The sequence below is a fragment of the Elephas maximus genome, chromosome 22 (assembly GCF_024166365.1).
Source record: "Elephas maximus indicus isolate mEleMax1 chromosome 22, mEleMax1 primary haplotype, whole genome shotgun sequence".
NCBI lineage: Eukaryota > Metazoa > Chordata > Mammalia > Proboscidea > Elephantidae > Elephas > Elephas maximus.
The window spans coordinates 73,936,244-73,956,915 of NC_064840.1; the positions used below are offsets into that span (position 1 = coordinate 73,936,244).

General features: G+C 37.4%; 1 protein-coding gene across 1 annotated transcript in view; it reads right to left on the reverse strand.

Moving 5' to 3' along the window:
* SGCZ (sarcoglycan zeta) overlaps positions 1-20,672 on the reverse strand; it is a 741,877-nt gene that overhangs the window by 347,166 nt on the left and 374,039 nt on the right. Inside the window, exon 4 of the mRNA XM_049866095.1 lies at positions 8,167-8,361. Coding sequence (XP_049722052.1) covers positions 8,167-8,361 — 195 coding nt within the window. The remainder of the gene's footprint in view (positions 1-8,166; positions 8,362-20,672) is intronic.

Consider the following 20,672-nt stretch of genomic DNA (forward strand, 5'->3'; position numbering starts at 1 on the left):
AACAATCTAAGGAAATCTTGATATGGACACCAACTTCACCTTGATACTCGTCAGCAATTTTGTACAGGAAAATACCCCACTGGCAGGTAGTGGGGGCTCAAAATTTGCTCCCTGATTTTCGTATGTATTGATATAAAAATCAATTCCTTTCATATTCTGAAAATGTTGCATACACAAAATAGATTGTGAAATACCTCTGGGGTTCTGAGAGGAAAAATAACTTACGGGAAAGAGCATGGAGTTTAGAATTTTCTTTTTTAATTGGATTTTGAGTCCCCGTTTCATAACAAATCTTTGAGAAATGAAAATAACAAATCTTGCACACTTGTTTTTGCCATTATGGGCTACTTGAGTAAAAACCCTCCCTTTCCCCAGTTTCTGCTACTACTGATCCCTTTCATCCTTCTTTCCTTCAGTAACTGGAGATTAAATTATAATTACTTATTGTCTTCAAGGCATGGTTAAGAGCTCAGGCTACTAATCAAATAGTGGCAGTTCCAATCCACTACCCGCTCCTCGTAAACCTTACGGGACAGTTTTGTGTGTGTGTTTTATTACGTGTTTTTTAATCAAAGTAAATTTAGAAAATCAAAACGTCTTACATGTGATACAAGCCCATAAAGCTGGGTTGTCAAATTTCTCTAGAAAGTCCTAGTACTGCATTGATTTCAACTGTAAAATGCAGAAGTGTCGGGGGAGTCACGTGTGATCATGGTGGGCACGGCCAGCTTCCACTGCTGAGTGCCCTCCCAGGAGGGGCTGGCAGTCAGGAAGCACAGTTATTTTCTCCCTCTCCTAAAGGCCTTTTCCTAAAGGCCCTATTACTTTTTTCTAGAGGGATCGTAAATAGTGGTGGCACAGAGGATTTAGCTGGCTGGTGGTAATTACCAGTAATTGCCGGCCAACTGTGCCTTTTAATTACTAAAGGATCTGGCCTCAAGAAGATGAGGTAGTATAGCGTAGAAAGGAGTTATTTTAAAGAAAACCTGAAGTTTTTGAGTTAGGAGAAAAGATTGAGATTTTACTCTAGCTGTTACTGTGGGAGTCACAGTTAGTAACTGGAACTTGCAAGGACTATACATTCATCAAAAAAAAAAAAAAAAAACTATTTTACCTAAGTGCTTAGGGATTATGGAAGAAAGTATGCTATGTTTGTCTTGCTGTTAGGGAAAGCTGGTCACCCTGTCTGAAAGATGTGAAGGAAAATGAGGAATGTCTTCTGTTAACAGGGAGGATAAGATTTCAGTTAAAACATACACACACACACACACACACACACACACACACACACACTCACACTATAAAATAGGAAACTAATTGGAATCCAAAGTAGTTTTACTGAGAAAAAAACAAGTGGAAAAAAAAAAAATTTAAAGGCCCTCTACTGAAAATGAATTTAGACTTTAGTAAATAATAAATAGTCAACGAAAAATAATGGGTCATCTACTATGTGTCTGACAAAAATACAAAGATCTAGAGGACAGTAAGTTGAGCGCCTGCTCCTCGAGGAATTCCCACACTAATGGGGCTGGAGAGATAAAAGAGAGTGAGGAACTTTATCAGTTACATGAACTATAATTATATGTCTAACACAACATAAAATGTACCATCACAGAGATAAAATATATGCCTAAATATACATAAGTAAAAATAAAAAATAGCACTAAATTTGCCTGGAGAGAAATCTAAATAAATAAATACGTAGGAAGGAAGAACTTCATGAGCTAGACAGATGGCTGAATGTGTGTTGCAAGACTAATGACTTTTTCACTGTAAATACCTTTTTTCAACAACATAAACAGTGACCATACACGTGGACCTTGCCAGATGGAATACACAAGAATCAAATCTACTACATTAGTGGAAAGAGACTATGGAAAAGCTCAATATCACCAGTCAGAACAAGGCCAGGAGCAGACTGCGGAATAGACCGTCAATTGCTTATATGCAAGTTCAAGATGAAGCTGAAGAAAACTAAAACAAGTCCTCAAGAGCCAAAGTGCAGTCATGTATATCCCACCTGAATTTAGAGACCATCTCAAGAACAGATTTAACACATCAAACACTAATGATAGAAGATCAGAAGAGTTGTGGGATGACATCAAGGACATTGTACATGAAGAAACCAAGAGGTCATTAAAAAGGCAAGAAAGAAAGAAAAGACCAAAATAGAAGACAGAAGAGACTCTGAAACTTGCTCTTGAATTTTGAGTAGCTAAAACAAATGGAAGAAATGACAAAGTAAAAGAGCTGAATAAAAGATTCCAAAGGGCGGCTGAAGAAGACATAGTAAAGTATTACAACAAAACGTGCAAAGTACTAGAGTTAGAAACCAAAAGGGAAGAGCATGCTCAGCATTTCTTGAGCTAAAAGAACTGAAGGAAAATTTCATGCTTTGAGTTGCAATACCGAAGGATTCTATGGGCAAATGTTGAATGATGCAGGAAGCACTAAAAGAAGATGAAAGAGTCACTGTATGAAAAAGAACTGGTCGACATTCAACTGGCCATTTCAGGAGGTAGAATATGATCAGGAACTCATGGTACTGAAGGAAGAAATCCAAACTGCACTGAAGGCATTGACAAAAAACAAGGCTCCAGGAATTACCAGAATACCAATTAAGATGTTTCAACAAATGGTTGCACCACTGGAAGTTCTCATTTGTCTTTGTCAAGAAATTTGGAAGACAGCTTCCTGGCCAACTGACTAGAAGAGATCCATATTTGTGCCCATTCCAAAGAAAAGTGATCCAATAAATGCAGAAATTATCGAACAATATCATTAATATCACACACAAGTGAAATTTTGCTAAAGATCATTTAATAGTGGCTGCAGCAGTACATCAACAGGGAAGTTCCAGAAATTCAAGAGGAGTGCCGAAGAGGACTTAGAACCAGGTATATCATTGCTGATGTCAATGGATCATGGTTGAAAGCAGAGAATACCAGAAAGATGTTTACCTGTGTTTTATTGACTGTGCAATGGCATTTGGCTGTGTTGATCATAACAAATTATAGATGACATTGAGAACAATGGGAATTCCAGAACACTTATTTGTGTACATGAGGAACCTGTACATAGACCAAGTGTCAGTCTTCCCAAGAGAACAAGGTGATACTGCATGGTTTAAAACCAGGACAGGTGTTTGTCAGGGTTGTATCCTTTCCTACTTATTCAATCTGTATGCTGAGCAAATAATCTGAGAAGCTGGACTATATGAAGAAGAACACAGCAACAGGATTGGAAGAAGACTCACAAACAACCTGCGATATGGAGATGACACAACCTTGCTTGCTGAAAACAAAGAAGACTTGAAGCACTTACTGATGAAGGTCAAAGACTAGAGCCTTTGGTATGGATTACATCCCAGCATACAGAAAACAAAAATTCTCACAACTAGACCAGTAAGCAACATCATGACAAATGGAGGAAACATTGATATTGTCAAGAATTTCATTTTACTTGCATCCATAATCAAGGCCCATGGAAGCAGCAGTCGGAAGATCAAATGATCCATTGCATCGGGCAAATCTGCTGCAAAAGACCTCTTTAAAGTGTTAAAAATCAAAGATGTCAGTGTGAGGACCAAGGTTCACTTGACCCAAGGCATGGTGTTTCCATCACCTCACATGCACACAAAAGTTAGATAGTGAATAAGGAAGATCAAAGAAGAATTGATGCCTTTGAATTATGGTGTTGGCATAGGTATTAAACACACCATGGAATGCCAAAAAATGAACATATCTGTCTTGGAAGAAGCACAGCCAAATGCTCCTTAGAAGTGAGAATGGCGCGAGTTCCTCTGACATGCTTTGGACATGTTATCAGGAAAGGGTCCGCGAAAAGAGAAAGACCCTTGACAAGATAGAATGACACAGTGCCTGCAAGAATGGGCTGAAATATAGCAGCCATTGTGATAATGGCTCAGGACCAGTGAGTGTTTCATTCTGTTATGTGTAGAGTCTCTATGAGATAGAACCAACTTGATGGCACCTAATAACAACAACATTCTGAATTTTAGAAAGGCACACTAAAAGAAAAGAAAATATGATTTAAAAAAAAGAAATAGCAATGACTCTATGGCCTACAGTTATAAGCAGAAAGATACCTTAAAAGGATGGAGTTTGTTGTAAATAAACACATGCTTCTGATTATGTAATACAGATAATATTTGAAATGAAGAAAAGCAAGTGGCAACAAAATAAACCAAAGTGATAGTGTATGGACCTCCTTTATGTATTCTGATTTTTAGATATTAAAAAAAAAAAAACTGGGATCAAGGATACATATATGAGAATATTTTGTGGTCTTAACAAATTAATAAATTCTTCAGCTTGAAAGAATGGAACAACCATCTCATGTTTGAAGTTATATACAAGAAAATTGCAAAAAGATATGAGGCTATTTAATAACAGTAAAAACTATCCAATGATTTAATGGGATCGTTTGCCAATCATCCAAAGAAAGGGTATTCATAGACACTGAGTGACCAAATAAAGGAATATTTGAGAGTGAGCTCCAGCAATACAAGGATGGTTGAATTAAAATTTTCCAGTGTCTTTTTAATACTGAAAAGTTGTGCTATTCATTCCTTCTTCTCATGAGACTCCTTTCAGCCAGGATTCACCCCAGTGATTGTACAAGCCTCTAAGAATTTATTTTTCCTTACATATGGGTATTTTGACTTCTCAGGAACAATATTCATGACTTTGCAGCCTTCTTGCTTAGTAAATATTCCATTCTTTCTTTTGCTGGCGAATTAACATGTCTAATAGAATTATGTTGCAGCCAGGGCCACCAAATTTTACTTGATGCCCTTGAGATTAGAACAAGTATTTTAATAATAAATCAATTTTCAAATATAGACACAATTTGCTTAAAATGAGCACTTGGGCCCAGAAAAGAATATTGCCTCAGTAGAATGTCTGGATTTGATAGACCTGCTAGACTAGGCCATTTATACTGAACACAAAGATATTATGCCAAACAAACAAATAAGCCAAAGTCACGTAACTGTGTTTTACAGATCTCAGGAGAATGAAATTTCAAATTCTCCCTCTTCAACTCATTCCTACATTTATTTTTCAACTCTCAGAGCCAGGAAATTATTGTTTATATCTATCCTAAATCTTTCACCCTCTAGTATAAACTCATTTCCTCTTTCTTGGTTCTCTGCAACTGGATATCTCAATCAGCAGAGTGATTTTATTTTCCACAAAATGAGAAACAGAAGTTAATGAGGTCATATCAACTGCACGGATCATGTACAATGCTGGTCATAATTTTGGACTCCAACAAGTATCCTAAGACAGGTTGCCAGCTACTCTTTCTGTACCGAAAACACAGTATTTTCATAATAATAACATGCCCAGTTGGCTCAAAAGATGTTAACAGCCACGTATTTCCGTGTATTAGATGGCAACAGTTCCATGAAAGTGACATATGTTCTGTAGAGATCAATAACACTCCACAAACAATTCACGTATCATTTTCTGCTTGGTTTTTGATATTTGCCGAACAGTTGATACAATAGGAATATACCAGCAAAAACAAAATTGATTTTTTTAACTGCTACAATGTAAGATGATTACAAATTATTTCACACCTTTCAAGTATACACAACTTATTCTTAATGTGTGCGTTTCAGGACTACTAAAATCTGCAACTATTTAATTGATTCTGAATTTCTCTCAACAATTCAATTATGAATTACTGCATTGAGATAGAATGTGTTACCTGACAATGATGATCTTGATATAATAATTGCAACTTCATCTTTGCTTTTACTTCAGGTTACATGTAAATAGCTTGCATGGCTGACAGAAGCAAGACCTTCCTTTCAGATTAAAAAAAAAAAGTAGAACTATGATTTAAAGTAAAAATATATGCCACAAATGAAAATGCAAAAACTGAATACCATGACTCCTATAGAAACAAATCCTTTTTCTTATCCCCAGGACTATAGCAGCATTCCCATTTTAGCCAGCTGAGGTTCAAATTAGATAGCTGCCTGGGTGACAGAAGCCCTGAGGCCTATAAGAATCCTGAGCACAAAGGTGATTGTTTCAATTATTTCCCTTGAATGGCTTATCCAGCCTTGAACTCAGCATGGGGCAATGACCTTGGGCTTGTGATGCATGCAGCCATATAATTATGCATTTAAGTATAGTTTCCTAATTAATTTAAATATGCTTGAGAAGCTTACTTGGCTTGAACCTGAAAATCCCCTTTGCCTGGTCACTGGATGGAATCAGGGCTCACTGAGGTGAGAGCGCAGACCCCGTCAATCATGAGCTTTTGAAAGATGCCTTCTGATTAAAAAAAAAAAAAAGTTCCTTCTGATAGAGGAACTCAAATTTTCTAAATTTCAAAAGTTGGGAAAAAAAAACCTCTACTCCTTCTCCCTTTTGAAAGGTTATCTTTTTTTTTTTTTTTAAGTTAAGAACATGAAGTTGGAAACGTTGCTGTCAGCAGCTGCTAGTTTGGCCCATAATTACAACAGCAAAGATTCTGCAGGGTCTAAACATCGCCCCTACTGCGTGGTATATGAATCATTCGTGAAGCTCAGGCTGTAGTTAGGGAAGGTGGGAACACAACTCAGAACAGAAACACCAGGGGCAACATTTGTGACCTCTGTTTACATCTGCACTGAAATATTCCCAAATGAGAGGGAGACTAGAGACAACTCCTGAGACGAAGGACTGGTTCAGACTCATTAACAGAAAATTTCATGAATTAATAATCTGCCTACTAGCCCCCAACTCCACTTCTATCCAGTCCTGGCCTCACATGTCTCGATCCACGGCCCTGAACAAGCATCTGTCTCTAGGACCAGTTACGTTCTCTAATCCTGGGCCTTATTGACATCCTGCCCATCTTTTCTTTGCCTTTAGTGTTGTTTTTCTGTTTGGTTATTTATTTATTTGATAAATACTTTTCAAAGGTTGCATTGAACTGGAAGAAATGGAACCCCTGTTCAGGTCATATTTCTCTGTGAACATTTGCCATTTTATCATGAATCACACAGTTAAGGTTTTTCCTTTCTGGAAGGGTGGCCCTCCTGCCTCCAGATCCTTGGACATAGGACAACTGTGATACCCTACACCTAAAGAGAGATGTTGTGCTCATCTTCCCTTTTGAGATTCTTTTTTCAGTTAGAATTAGGTGTTAGTGAAGTCAGAAAGAAATTATTCTCCCTAAATCAACACACATTAGAGTTTTAAAATAAAAAAAAAGAAAAAGCCCAATATTGGAAGACCACTGAAGCTTAATAGCCAGCTTCAGACTCAGCCCTGAGGATGCAGAGCTCTAAAGAATAATGGCTGCCGGGTCAGCAAGTGAAAGATACCTGCTTAGATGGGAAGATATCGGAAGTCTCTAAACAAAGGCGGAAAGACTTAGAAACAGAGTATAGGAATTCAAGTATTTAGCCAGAAAATATAAAATGAGCTAAAATACTTTGCTGAAGCAGCTCATTTTTTCCAGCTAAGACATACCCATAGGTTTATTGTACACATTCAGTAAGCTGAAGCCAAATTCATCAATCAAGATTCTTTATAATGACAAACCATAAATTATACAATCAAAAGCAGCCATCAATTTATTAATTTTCATTAAAGAATGATTTAATTTCTAATTTTTCTTCTGTTTACTGGGTTTGTGCTCTGAGAGGCTGATAACACACACTTGGCCTCTGCAGTCCTGGAGAATTTCCAGGGTTTAGCTTCAATCATGTAGTTTGTTACATAAAAAGCAGATCTATTGGTAAATGCTCTATATATTTTGTTTCAAAGTCATCTCTGGTTTGTAACATTAAAACAATGTGAAATATCATCTCTAAAAACAGATTTTCTCTCTTAGATTCCCAGGTATAGCAAGCAGGAATTTATGCTTATAGGTTAAATGTTTTCTAATCTTCTAATGAGTCGATAGGCTATGCCCTCTCGGGATCTAAACATCCCACACTCAAATGGCATGGAGTAATATCATATATGTGTCATGACTGAACATACTGAATATAGACTTAAAATGATCATCTTTGGAATTTAAGGACATGGACTTAAGTAAAAATTATGGTGAATAACTTTCCATTAAAATAATAGAAATAACAGAGCTGGATTGTCTTTGAACCAAAAACAATAGGTGTAAAATCATGGTGGTACTTACCACAGTGAAATTCATAACTTTCAATATCCATATTGTCATGGCTAAGTTAACTATCATGGTAACCAACAGCAGAAGGACAAAGAAGTATAAGCACCTCTTTCGCCACCCGTAAATTCCCACGGGGTAAAGCTGTGCATTCTCAGCTCTGGGCAGGTTGGTCTGCTGTGTTGCTAGTATGTATTGTTCACGTGTCATCTGGAAAAAAGGAAAAAGGAAAAAGGAGAAAAAAAAGGAAAGAAAAGAAAACATTCAAAAATAAAACCAATATTGTTTTAATCCAAAGACATAATAACAGCTATTTTTTATGTGAATAAAGTGAGTGTTCAATTAATTGCTGTTGTATAATACAATGTAACAAAAACTCTCAAGTCATTATCATCAAAGTTGCTTATTAGACTTGTTTAATTGATGATTATATCGACAAGATACATATTTTCTACAGTCAGGTTTGACCAATCCCAAACTTTCTCTCAGAAGGCTCTGAAGACTGTTAGCTCTACTTCCAGTCCTCCATAACCCTACAATTTTACCCACATCCAAGTGACTTGGATTAGATTTACCTGTCTTTGGGGAAGACGGACACCACTTGTATCACAAGGTCTTTCTGTACCCCCCTCTAGATTCACAGGATAAAAGTGTCTAAGTTTAAATGTTTAAAAATGTTTCAATAAAAGTGTCAGTATAATTGCAAGAATGTAAATGAAGAAAATATTCTTTTGTTTAGAATTATATAGATATAGCTACTTAAAAGTTTCATTCAGAATTTTATTGGTTATTTATTTATTTAGCTGTCTTTCAATAAGTTAAAAAAAGTGGAAATATAAAGGAACACAACAATATAACATAGTATAACAACATAATAAAAAAAAAAAAAGCCCATTGCGGTCAAGTCAATTCCGACTCATAGCAACCCTATAGGACAGAGTAGAACAGCCCCATAGAGTTTCCAAGGAGCAGCTGGTGGATTCAAACTGCCAGCCCTTTCGTTAGCTGTCATAGCACTTAACCACTGCGCCACCAGGGTATCCTAACAACATAATAGATATAATAAACATATCCATTGCCTTTGAGTCAATGCAGGCTCATAGTGATATAAGATAACATAATACAATATAATATAATAAATATTATATATAAGCTGAGGCCAGTTTAGGAAAAGTGGAGATGGTATTTCTTGGTAATATATAAATTTATGTTCTCAAGTGAATTTTTTTAAAAAGTAAATGAATTGTTTACTGTCTGATTCAACTTAAATGTACAGATAAGGAAGTTAAAGAATGTGTGGTGGATACACAATTTTTAGAATAATATATTTATTACCTGACAGATGGAACCTTTAATTTTTATAAAATATGATTTTCTATAAAACAATATTTTTTCAGTTTTTTCTTTAGTTTTTCTTCTGTTAACTTTTACTTTAAAAGTCAATTAAATAATTAGCTCACCAGCAGAAATAATCCTAAGTAAATTACACCAAAAATAAAAAGAATACCCAAAAAAACCAAACCCAGTGCCGTCGAGTCGATTCCAACTCATAGTGACCCTGTAGGACAGAGTAGAACTGCCCCATAGAGTTTCCAAGGAGCGCCTGGCAGATTTGAACTGCCAACCCTTTGGTTAGCAGCCATAGCCTTTAACCACTATGCCACCAGGGTTTCCAGAACATTATTAATAAAGAAGAAAAATAACCTAAAATAAAACATATGTAATGTAACTTATGAAAAATAAAAATATTATGTTACAGTGGTCATTGATGAATTCCTGCCTCACAGGGTTTTCTAGACTCTAAATAATTTGAACCATATATTTAAAAAGTCCAAAAATAATTTTAATTTGTTATTTGAATATTCCCCCCCTTTTGTTCTAATTTTACAGCTGTAACTCAAAATCACATTAATGCAGTGCTAAATATTATTTTCCCTTATTTCTGTTTCATTTAATAAAAATAGTTATGTAAGTTAAATCATAACTTTAAATAAATTCTAAGATCAAATAATATTAGATGACCGGTAGCAAATTTCTTCACAAGATAAAGAATTTTTTTTTTGTTTATTGTCATTACTATTACTTAAATTAATATTTAACATTCCCTCAAGACTAACCCTAAGACTGTAGTTCTTATTTAGATTTCTAAATGGTAGAGAACTGTATAACCTCTTACCAATTATGTAGTTAAGTGTTATAACAGATGACAACATGCCAAGGAAATTTGGTGCAGATTTTATAGTTCTGACAGTGGCAGCAATCACAAAGAAAGAATACAAGAACAAGGTAGAAGAAACTCTGTTGTTTTTAGGTGCCCTTGAGTTGGCTCTGACTCATGGTGGCATTATGTACAGCAGGACGAAATGTTGCCCAGTCCTGTGCCATTCCCACAATAGTAGGTATGTGGGAGTCCACTGTGTCAATTCATCTTGGTGAGGGTCTTTCCTTTTTTCGCTGACCTTCTGTTTTACCAAGCATGATGTCCTCCTCCAGGAATTAATGCCTCCTGATAACTTGTCCAGAGTAAGCAAGATGAAGTCTCATTATCCCCACTTCTAAGGAGCATTCTGACTGTACTTCCGTCAAAACAGACTTATTAGTTCTTCTGGCAGCTTATGGTATACTCAGTATTCTTTGCCAACACCATAATTGAAAATGTGTCAATTCCTCTGTCTTCCTTTTTTATTTTCCAGCTTTTCCATGTATGTTGTTGTTGTTGTGTGCCATTGAGTCAATACCAACTCATAGCAACCCCATATGACAGAGTAGAACTGCTTCATAGAGTTGTCTAAACTGTAATATTTACGGGGACAGATCACCAGGTCTTTTCTTCCGCAGAGCTGCTGGTGGTGCATTTTAACTGCCGACCTTTCTGTTAGCAGTCGGGCACTTAACTGTTGCACCATCAAGTGATTGAAAATACCATGGCTTGGACCAGGTATACCTTAGCCATCAAAGTAACATCTTTGCTTTTAAGGTTTAAAAAAGGTCTTTTGCAGTGATATGCTTAATGTAATATGTTGTTTGATTTCTGACTGTTTCTCCCATGGGTGTTGATTTTTGATCCAAGTAAAATGAAATCCTTGAAAACTTCAGTATTTTCTTAATTGATCGTGATGTTGCTCATAGGATTCTCGTTTTCTTTATGTTGCGGTGCAATCCATACTGACAATTGTAGTCTTTGATCTTCATCAGTGAAAGTTTTAAGTCATCTTCACTTTCAACAAGAAAGATTGTCTCATCTACATACTAAAGGTTATTAAAGAGTCTTCCTCCAACTTGATGCTGCATTCTTTTCTGTATAGTCCAATTTCTCGGATTATTTGCTCAGCATACAGATAAACCCTGGTGACGCAGTGGTTAAGAGCTTGGCTGTTAACCAATGGACTGACAGTTCCAATCCACCAGCCATGTCTTGGAAACCCTGTTGGGAAGTTCTACTCTGTCCTCTAGTGTCACTGCTATGAGTTGGAACCAACTTGACAGTGACTTTGGCTTTTTGGTTTGGTGTACAGATTGAATAAGTACGGTGAAAGGATACTACCCTACAGCAGAACTCTAGGCACCATCATATTTAAAGAAAGGAGCAAGAAAGAGCTGGAGAAGGAGAAACAATAAGATAGGACTCAGACATGGGGGAAAAGCGAGAGTGCCAAAGGCCTGACTGGTGAGCCCTATATTGAAATCCCTTGCAGAGCTGGTCTCTGAAAAGTTACAAACCCAATGCCATGACCCTATAGGATAGAGTAGAACTGCCCCATAGAGTTTCCAAGGAGCGCCTGGCGGATTTGAACTGCCGACCCTTTGTTAGCAGCCATTAATACTTAACCACTACCCCACCAGAGTTTCCATTCACATCATACATTCCCTTTAATTTCATGTTAAAACAATCTTCTTCTCTAGGATATTCTACTCTCCAAGTTCTATTTATACATGAAGGTAAGATTAAGGTGCCTTAGAAAATAAATGGAAAGTGAAGAATCTCTGAAATAAAACATCGAGGACAAAGAAAATGGTCTTTCAGCAATGAGACTGAATTTCTTTTTTGTGAAGTTAAGAGATATATTTAGTAAATATAACAAATACTCCTACAATTTTGAAGAACAAATGGTATAAGAAAAGACCAAAAGAAAAGGCTGTTAAGAAAACAAGAACACAGTTAGTGAATTAAAGCTATTTTATCAGCTCAAGGAATTCAATAGTATTTTCCTAACGACGGCAACGGGTTTTTTTATGGGGGTTTTCCTAACTGAAGCCAAGCTTAGCACTATTTCTTCTTTACATACCATTCTCATCACAAAACACTTTGGAGTTTCAAAGTTAAAAAAAAAAAAAAAAAACCCAAGCTTAAAAGTTTTTTTTCATTAAGTTCTTATTTTCTTAATGTTTCTGAAAATCACATAAAAGCTGTCAGCGACTGTTCACATGCAGTAGTAGCGTGCTAGCAAATAATAGTAACAGTTTATAGCTTGGATTATGCGAACTACCTTAAATTGGAAACTTTTTCAACATTTCCTTAGTTATTTAATCCACTTTCTTATATTAACCATATTCTGAAACATCTTAGTTTCCTTGGCATTCTGAGAGTTCTATAAGTGAGAGAGAAATGATTTTTTTCTCTAAGTGCCTATTGTCATTCTAAAGGAATCTCACCAAACAAATGTACAATTGCAAAGGTAGCTGTTTTCTCTGAACAGATAAATAGATTTCCAGGCAGAGAGAGAGAGAGACAGAGAATCATGATTTTTCTGGCTTAGTCCTATCTCTCTACTGCCCTCTACAATTCAAATTCAATGTGCTCAAAATCATTTCTTGCAATTCTTTTGTCTTGTGAGTTTGTGCAACCCCTCCTTGCTACTCAAAATAACTGAGATTCTCCTCATTTTAGCTTCTGAATTCTATCTCGAATAGTTCACATCTACAAAGCATTCAGATCAAATAACTTCCACAATCCGGTGTTTCCTAGTGAAGACCAGGGATGTGTTCAGCCTCCAGTCCTTGGGTGGAGAGGTTACCAGCATTGCTTGCATTAATGTCAAGTGCATTCCTTTGTATCCCCACTCACTAAGGCTAATCAGAGAAGGGCTGGTTTAAATTTGGTCATTGCTCTTTTCTCTAGGAAGAAAGGCACTTAAAAACAGTGTGAATACAATTTCCAGCAGGATGTTATGAAGTTAAATCAAAGATGTAGAGACAAATAGAATTAAACCTTATGAACTATAATTAAACCCTGTAAATTTTTCAACATTTTCTCTAAAGATATGGAAAATCTGGTTTTCAGAAAGAGCTATTTTGTTCAGGAAATTTAATAACATAGCATAAAAGACTAGAAGGGAATGACTTAACCTGGAATGGCCGAAACAGGGTTCATCACTAACAACCTAGCCCTGGGGAAGTCTGGAAGACCAACTGAGCGAGATGGCATGGGGAAAAAATTACCTCAAGTAACAGAGATCATTAGCTATTTACTCCCTTGCCTCCCAAAAGGGAACCACAGCCCAAAGTACTAAGGCCAAGGGGGTGCGCCTAATTATTCCAACCCAGCTGTCACCATTATTTAAATATTTTTATGTAAGTGCTTAGGAGTCCTGGTGTGGTGGCGCAGTGGCTAAGCACTTGGCTGTTAACTGAAAGAGTGGCAGTCCAAATCTACCAGCCGCTCCTTGGAAACCCTATGGGGCAGTTCTACCCTGTGCTATACGGTCGCTATGAGTCAGAACCTACTCTATAACAGTGGGTATATAAGTACGTAGTGTAGGGAATGATGGTTGGGACTCTAGGCAGAAGTGAATCTTTATTCAAAAAATATGTATTTAATGTGCGTGTGGAAACCCTGGTGGCGTAGTGGTTAAGTGCTACGGCTGCTAACCAACAAGGTGGGCAGTTCCAATCTGCCAGGCACTTCTTGGAAACTCTACCGGGCGGTTCTACTCTGTCCTACAGGGTCGCTGTCAGTCCGGATTGACTCGATGGCAGTGGGTTTGGTTTTGGGTTTTTATGTGCCCGTAGAGTTACAGATTGCCACATTCATGGACTTCACAGTTCATGTGGAGAAAACACAACAAACAAGTAGAAGAATAATCAAGCAATATATCAAAGAGTAATCTGCTCTGAAGATAATAAATACAGTAACATAGTAGATACTTTATACAAAAAAAAACCCCACTGCCGTTGTGTAGATTCCAACTCATAGTGACCCTATAGGACAGAGTGGAACTGCCCCATAGAGTTTCCAATGAGCACCTGGCGGATTTGAACTGCCAACCTCTTGGTTAGCAGTCGTAGCACTTAACCACTACGCCACCAGGGTTTCCATACTTTATATAGGTAATATTATATCAGATAGTGATAGCCATAGGAAGGCACATAATGGGAGGACTACTTTGAAAATGCTAGAAATATCTTTTAAGGAAGTGACACCTAAGATGAGACCATTGATAAAAGAAAAAAAAAAAAAAACCAAGCCCATTGCTTTCGAGTGGATTCCAACTCTTCTAATAACAGACATAAAAGTGGCATTTAAGTACTTGAAGGCCTAATTAGAACAAAACCAAAACTCCTTGCTGTCAGGTAGATTCCGACTCATACCGACCCTACAGGACAGAGTAGAAATGCCCCATAGGATTTCCAAGGAGCTCCTGGTGGATACGAACTGCTGACCTTTTGGAAAGCCTAACTGGAGGGGGCTAAATGGAAAATGAGAAAGTGGAGCCAATCTTTGAGGTATAAAGAAGAGCAAAGAAATCAAATTTCAGGTGAGAGTGGTCTGTCGTTAGAGTATTAAATCAAGGACCAGGCCAACTCTATATGAAGGCTGTGAGATAGCGAGGGAAAAAGGAATGAGAAAACCCAATATGGGGTCAGGATAGGAGGTGAGAAGTTGGGATCCATCCATGGATGAGTTCTGGCTTTCCAGGAGGTGGTGGCAGAGGAATTGGAGACACGACAGAAGACCAGCCAGGCAGCTGGGGTCCACACAGTGCGGGTAACATAAACCCAAACCAAACTCACAGCCATCAAGTTCATCTGACTCATAACAACCCTATAGGACAGAGTAGAACTGCCTCATAGGGTTTCCAAGGCTGTAATCTTTTTAATCTTTATGGAAGCAGATTGCCACAGTTTTCTTCCATGGAGCAGTTGGTAGGTTTGAACTGCCTACCTTTTGATTACCAACCAAGGGCTTAATCACTGCTCCACCAGGGCTCCTCGGAGGTAAAATATGGAAGTTATAATGATATTAACTAGCTGAGAGTATTTCTTGATCTTATTCATTAGTATTCTGATACGGAGGACTCACAGTTCCATTTCAATTCTGTATACGTACAATCTTCTCCTTTTCACCCCAACAGTCTTTCTCCTCTTTCAGCTAGGCTTTACTATTTATCATCTTAAACTGAGAGTGGAGGAAGAAGGTAACATATCAATATTATCAGCTGTGGCATCTTTCTGGAGAAGGAGGAAAGGCTAAAAAACTATAGACCCCTGCTAATATTTGTGACCACCATCCATCTGTCAGTTTGTCCTACGCTGGTGGCTTGTGTATTGCTATGATGCTAGACATTATGCCACTGGTATTTCCCAGTGTTACCCATAGTGAACAGGTTTCATCAGAGGTTTCAGGCTAAGACAAACCAGGAAGAAAGGCCTAGCAATCAACTTCTGAAAATGAGCCAATGAAAACACTATGGGTCACAACCAAATGTTGTCCAATATAGTGCTGGGAGATGAGCCTCCTAGTTTGGAATGTACTCAGAAACACAGTGGCGGCAACGAAGGACTTGGGCATACCAACAACGGTAAAGATGGCGCAGGAGCAGACAATGTTTTGTTTTAAATTGTTGCTGGACACAGTAAGGGTAAAAATAGGAACTATTTATCGAATGCAAGGGAAACAGTTTGAAAGACTGACTACATAACCCTGCCGGACTGTGTGCCATGTGATTATATCCTTGTGACCTTAATGGGGAGGGATTTGAACCACTTAAAAATGGCAGCAAGAACTGAGAGGTTTCGAGGTGAGTTCTGGGACATAGCTTTTATAAATCCTAGAGTTTCAACAAGAATAGAAAAAGGCTTCTCAAGCTTTGCACAAAAGCTTGAAGAAATCAGAAAGTAAAGTTCAAGAACAGGCATTGAGAACCTATTATCTCTAGTCTAGATTTTACCACAAAATTGCCAGCCTGGTGATAAAGCTGAAAAAAATAGATAGATAGATAGATAGATAGATAGATAGATAGATAGATAGATAGATAGATAGATAGATAGATAGATAGTCTAGAAAATCCATGATTTTTATCTTTCTTTATAGCTTACATGATTGATATAATTTTTTTTAAAACACTACCTTAAAAGGCATAATACCATTCACATGAACACTAGATAAACAGAGATATAAGTTAAAGACTGGAAAAGAATAGCAACTTATTTGTTTACTTTGCTCACTAATCTGGTATCTTAATATTAAAATATAAATTGAGCATCTAATTTCTTCTCAGACCTATGTCCCCGCTATGAGAAATATGAATATACAAGAAGACCATGTGTCTCCTGGAGAGCAAGCTAGACAATTTGGGAAATTGCTTTGAATTTCCGATTACAGAGTTAGAATTTGGCACACCAAAGCGGCAATATGCTACATCCTTGTCACCCTGAAGATTTAACCTTGTTTCCCAAGACCCTTAACTTCTTCTTTGGGAGTAGCTTATTTTCTAGGAGAAGTGGTAAATCACGTTGGTGTCACTGTTCATTAAGCGTTGATCATGGTAGATTTAAGAGTATGACCTTCTGTTATTTGTTCAGATAGGGAATGGAGCACAATAGGCTCAATCTACGTCCAGTTGTCTGTACTCAGTTGCAATTCCAGCTGAGCCATTCCATCCTTCAGCGTCCTGGGGTATGTCACTTAGCCTCTCTCTATCCCAGTTTCCTCAGCTCTCAAATGACCATAACGTTGACTTACATAATGGCAATCTGCGGGTAGGAAAGCAAGCTGTTAATGTTCCCTTTCCATTTTAAATGGTAAAGGTACTCATTTCTTTTTTACTTATCTCCCATCCCTTAGCTAGTGGTCCCCTACTTAAGTGCTGTGTGAGTATTTTTACTAGAAACTAATTTTAAAAGACATGATCGAAATACCATTTTAAAATTAAAATAGTTGGAAGGTCCAGATTATATGGTGTAACCTTTAGACACCAGACAGGCATTTTGTGTTCTGCTCCAAGAAAATGAGTCTCTAAACAGCTACTAATGTCAAGTGAGACTGAAAACAAGTCCACTTACCACGGCAACGGAAACTTCTCCCTATTTGCGACACTTGACTCTCAAAGGCAAGCTCCAAAATGATGGTAGTCAGAATTTGCTATTTAAGAAAAACATCCATTTGGGTTTTTTTTTCCCCCCAGTTAGCTTACAGAAAATGCTGTAGTCGGGTTTTACATAATGGAAAAGAAGCAGCCTAGCTGACTGAATTTTAAGAATGATGGAAGATATCTGAGTCAAATGGGCTGCCTCTTGAGAGAGAAAATAGAAGGGGATTCTAGCCAAGCCTGACAGAAAAGAGAATCCTGAACAGACATTCAAAGGGAAACATATTCCCAGATGAAAAAAAGTTTTATAAAAATGCAGACCTTTAAAAAGAGATAATTCAGCAACCCGGGAGTCATTCTTAGCTTATTTTACACACCTCATGTACCCTAGGCACTATTTAAATTAAACACTCCTACACTGGAAATATTTCTTCAGTACTTAATTGGATGAAAATCCTGTCACCATCTTTGATGTTTTAGGTACAAACTTAGAAGTAGGCTCCTAATATTGAAGTAATTCAATTCTTAGATCCCCCTCATGTGACATTAACAGTAAAACTTAGCCAATAGGGCAGTTTTAAAGGAGGCTGAGAAGGTGCTTTGCCCAATTGAAGGTGTATCAGCACCAAGAGGCAAAACGACATTGGCAGGTGTGACGCTATTCACACTGACATTGCCAGCATGAGATGGGCTGTTGGCAAGCTGCAGGTACACAAACCCAAAAATCAAACCCACTGTGGTGGAGTTAGCATCTAAACACTTAACTTTTTGCACCACCCAGGGATATATATATATATATATAAACTAAAATCCAGTTGTTTGCAGACAGAAAATAAATGTTTAATTTGAACAACCTTAGAGGCTATATTATAGAATGAAATTTCAGCCCCTCTCTATCTCTTGGAGCCCTGGTGGTACAGTGGTTAAGAGCTCGGCTGCTAACTAAAAGGTCGGCATTTTGAATCCACCAGCAGCTCCTTGGAAACCCCGTGGGGCAGTTCTGCTGTCCTATGCAGGGTTGCTTTGAGTCGGAATCGACTCAGCGGCAATGGGTATTTCTTTTTAAATCTGTCTACTAACTATTTTCATGAGCTTTTAAAGAGCTTGTTTTATTTTTATTTAGTAGTTTGGGAATTGAAAAGAATTTTCAATATGTTAATGTATTTAAGATGGATAGAAGTGACATGAAGCTACAAAATAAAAAAGCTTCCTCATGTACACACAAAATAATTTTACAGAGTTCAAAGAAAAGACACTTATTTAAATACATCCCTCACTCAGTGAGATAGATCATTGCATTCACACATATAAGAGAAAATAGTTTGATTATTTACTGGGTTGATTTTGCAGTAACCAAATCATAAAATCTCCACCACTGGGCCAGGAAATGAGCTAGCTCCAAGGAGCTTCCCGTGGTATTCCCATCTGACCCAACCCCATTGCTTGTCCATGGGGTGAGGAAAGCGCTTCCTTCAGCGCTTTGCATAAAGACTTGATTCTAGATCCTCTCAATGCTAGAACGCTTTATTTGTCACCTAATACGGCATCATCTGATTGCATTTTATAAAATTATTTACCTTTGAAAAAAGCATCCCCTCCAAGGATCCAAAGAACTATATTTTTGGCAGTTGAGTTGATTCTGACTTATGGTGACTCCATGTGTGTCCGAGTAGAACTGCACTCTATAGGGTTTTCAGTGGCTGATTTTTCTGAAGGAGATTGCCAGGCCTTTCTTCCAAGTTTAACAACAACTGTTAAAGTTTTGATTAGCAGCTGAGCACATTAACCTGCACCACTCAGGGACTCTAAACAACTATATACCAGGATACGATACTTTTAATTCATGCTTCTACCCGATCATCTGAACAGATCGACCATATTAAAAATTGGTGACCTTTTAATATTGTATTTACCTTGTTTAAACGTACCTTTCTTACAGTTAAGAAACAGCACAAAAAACAGAATTGTATGAACGTGTTTCAATTGCTGTTTCTGAGAATAACTGAAACTACCAGCAGACAAGATGACCCTTGCTATTCGTTCATTAGCTAATTCATCTTGTATAGTACTTCAGAAAAGGCAGTCTGGAATAAAGGCAAAAAGAAACAATAATAAGCATCAGCTAACTGTTTAAAAAGCTTTAAAAAACTAATCTGAAAGAGTGAAAATGCACATTTGAAAATGTGTTTGAAAGATTATACGGATTTTATGAAGGGTTAAAAGGCATTTATTCTCTGGATTATTTCCATGACACAGTATTAGCTGACGTGGCATTGATGTGTGTTCTAGTACTATCTGGATGACTCTGCATTTTAATTGTACTTAAGTCCTCCCTATTAGGTATGTTTATGCCAAGCCTATGTTGGCTTTTTTATGGTTGGTTATATTCCTAAACTAAAAGGCTAAGTGTTCCTATTTAACCTGAAAATGAACCAAAATGAAGTAATCTATTTTCATTCATACCCACCCAAATAATGTTCTCTAACAAATTAAAAAAGAATTCTTTCAGTTGAAAAACAACCACCCATTTTTGCACTGAATCTCTCTTCATTCGAGAGGCAGGTAAGGGAATTAGCAATAATAATTACAGCAAACATTCATACAAGGATTATTCTGTGCCAGATACACACGGAATGCCCCACAACTGTTAGTTCATTTATCCTCACCACAACCCAGGCAGGGAGGTGGTTGTTATTATCACTCGTAAGGCAAAGACAATGAGGCGTGGAGAAGTCAAGCAATTTCTCCAGGACCTGGTAGAAGCAAGAGCTGGTAGAACAGAAAGAGATGCAACCGGCACCTCCAGAATTCAGAATTCACCATCTCGGCCACACCCCACTCTGCCTGTGGGCCAAGCACTTTGCATAGGATACCACGTTCTCTCATCAGTGACACTCTAGTAGTTATCCAAAGTCCCATTTCAATTAACAATTTTAATCTGAGGCTCCAAAAAGCTAACATAGTCGAAGTCCCACAAATGGGTGGAAGATTGGGTTTTGGGCTCAGGTCTGTAGATAAGCATGAAAACAAATGTTGAAGTTTTTGTGTTCTTAATTCCTCACTACTTCCTACACAAATATTTCTTCAATGCCTAGCGCACACAAAGCAGGACAAATACAACAATATACACCACGTGGCTTCTAGCTTTAAGTTACAGATCTAGTATCCATAAATAGGCAAGTAAATGACATTTGAGCTTCTCAAATGTGAGGT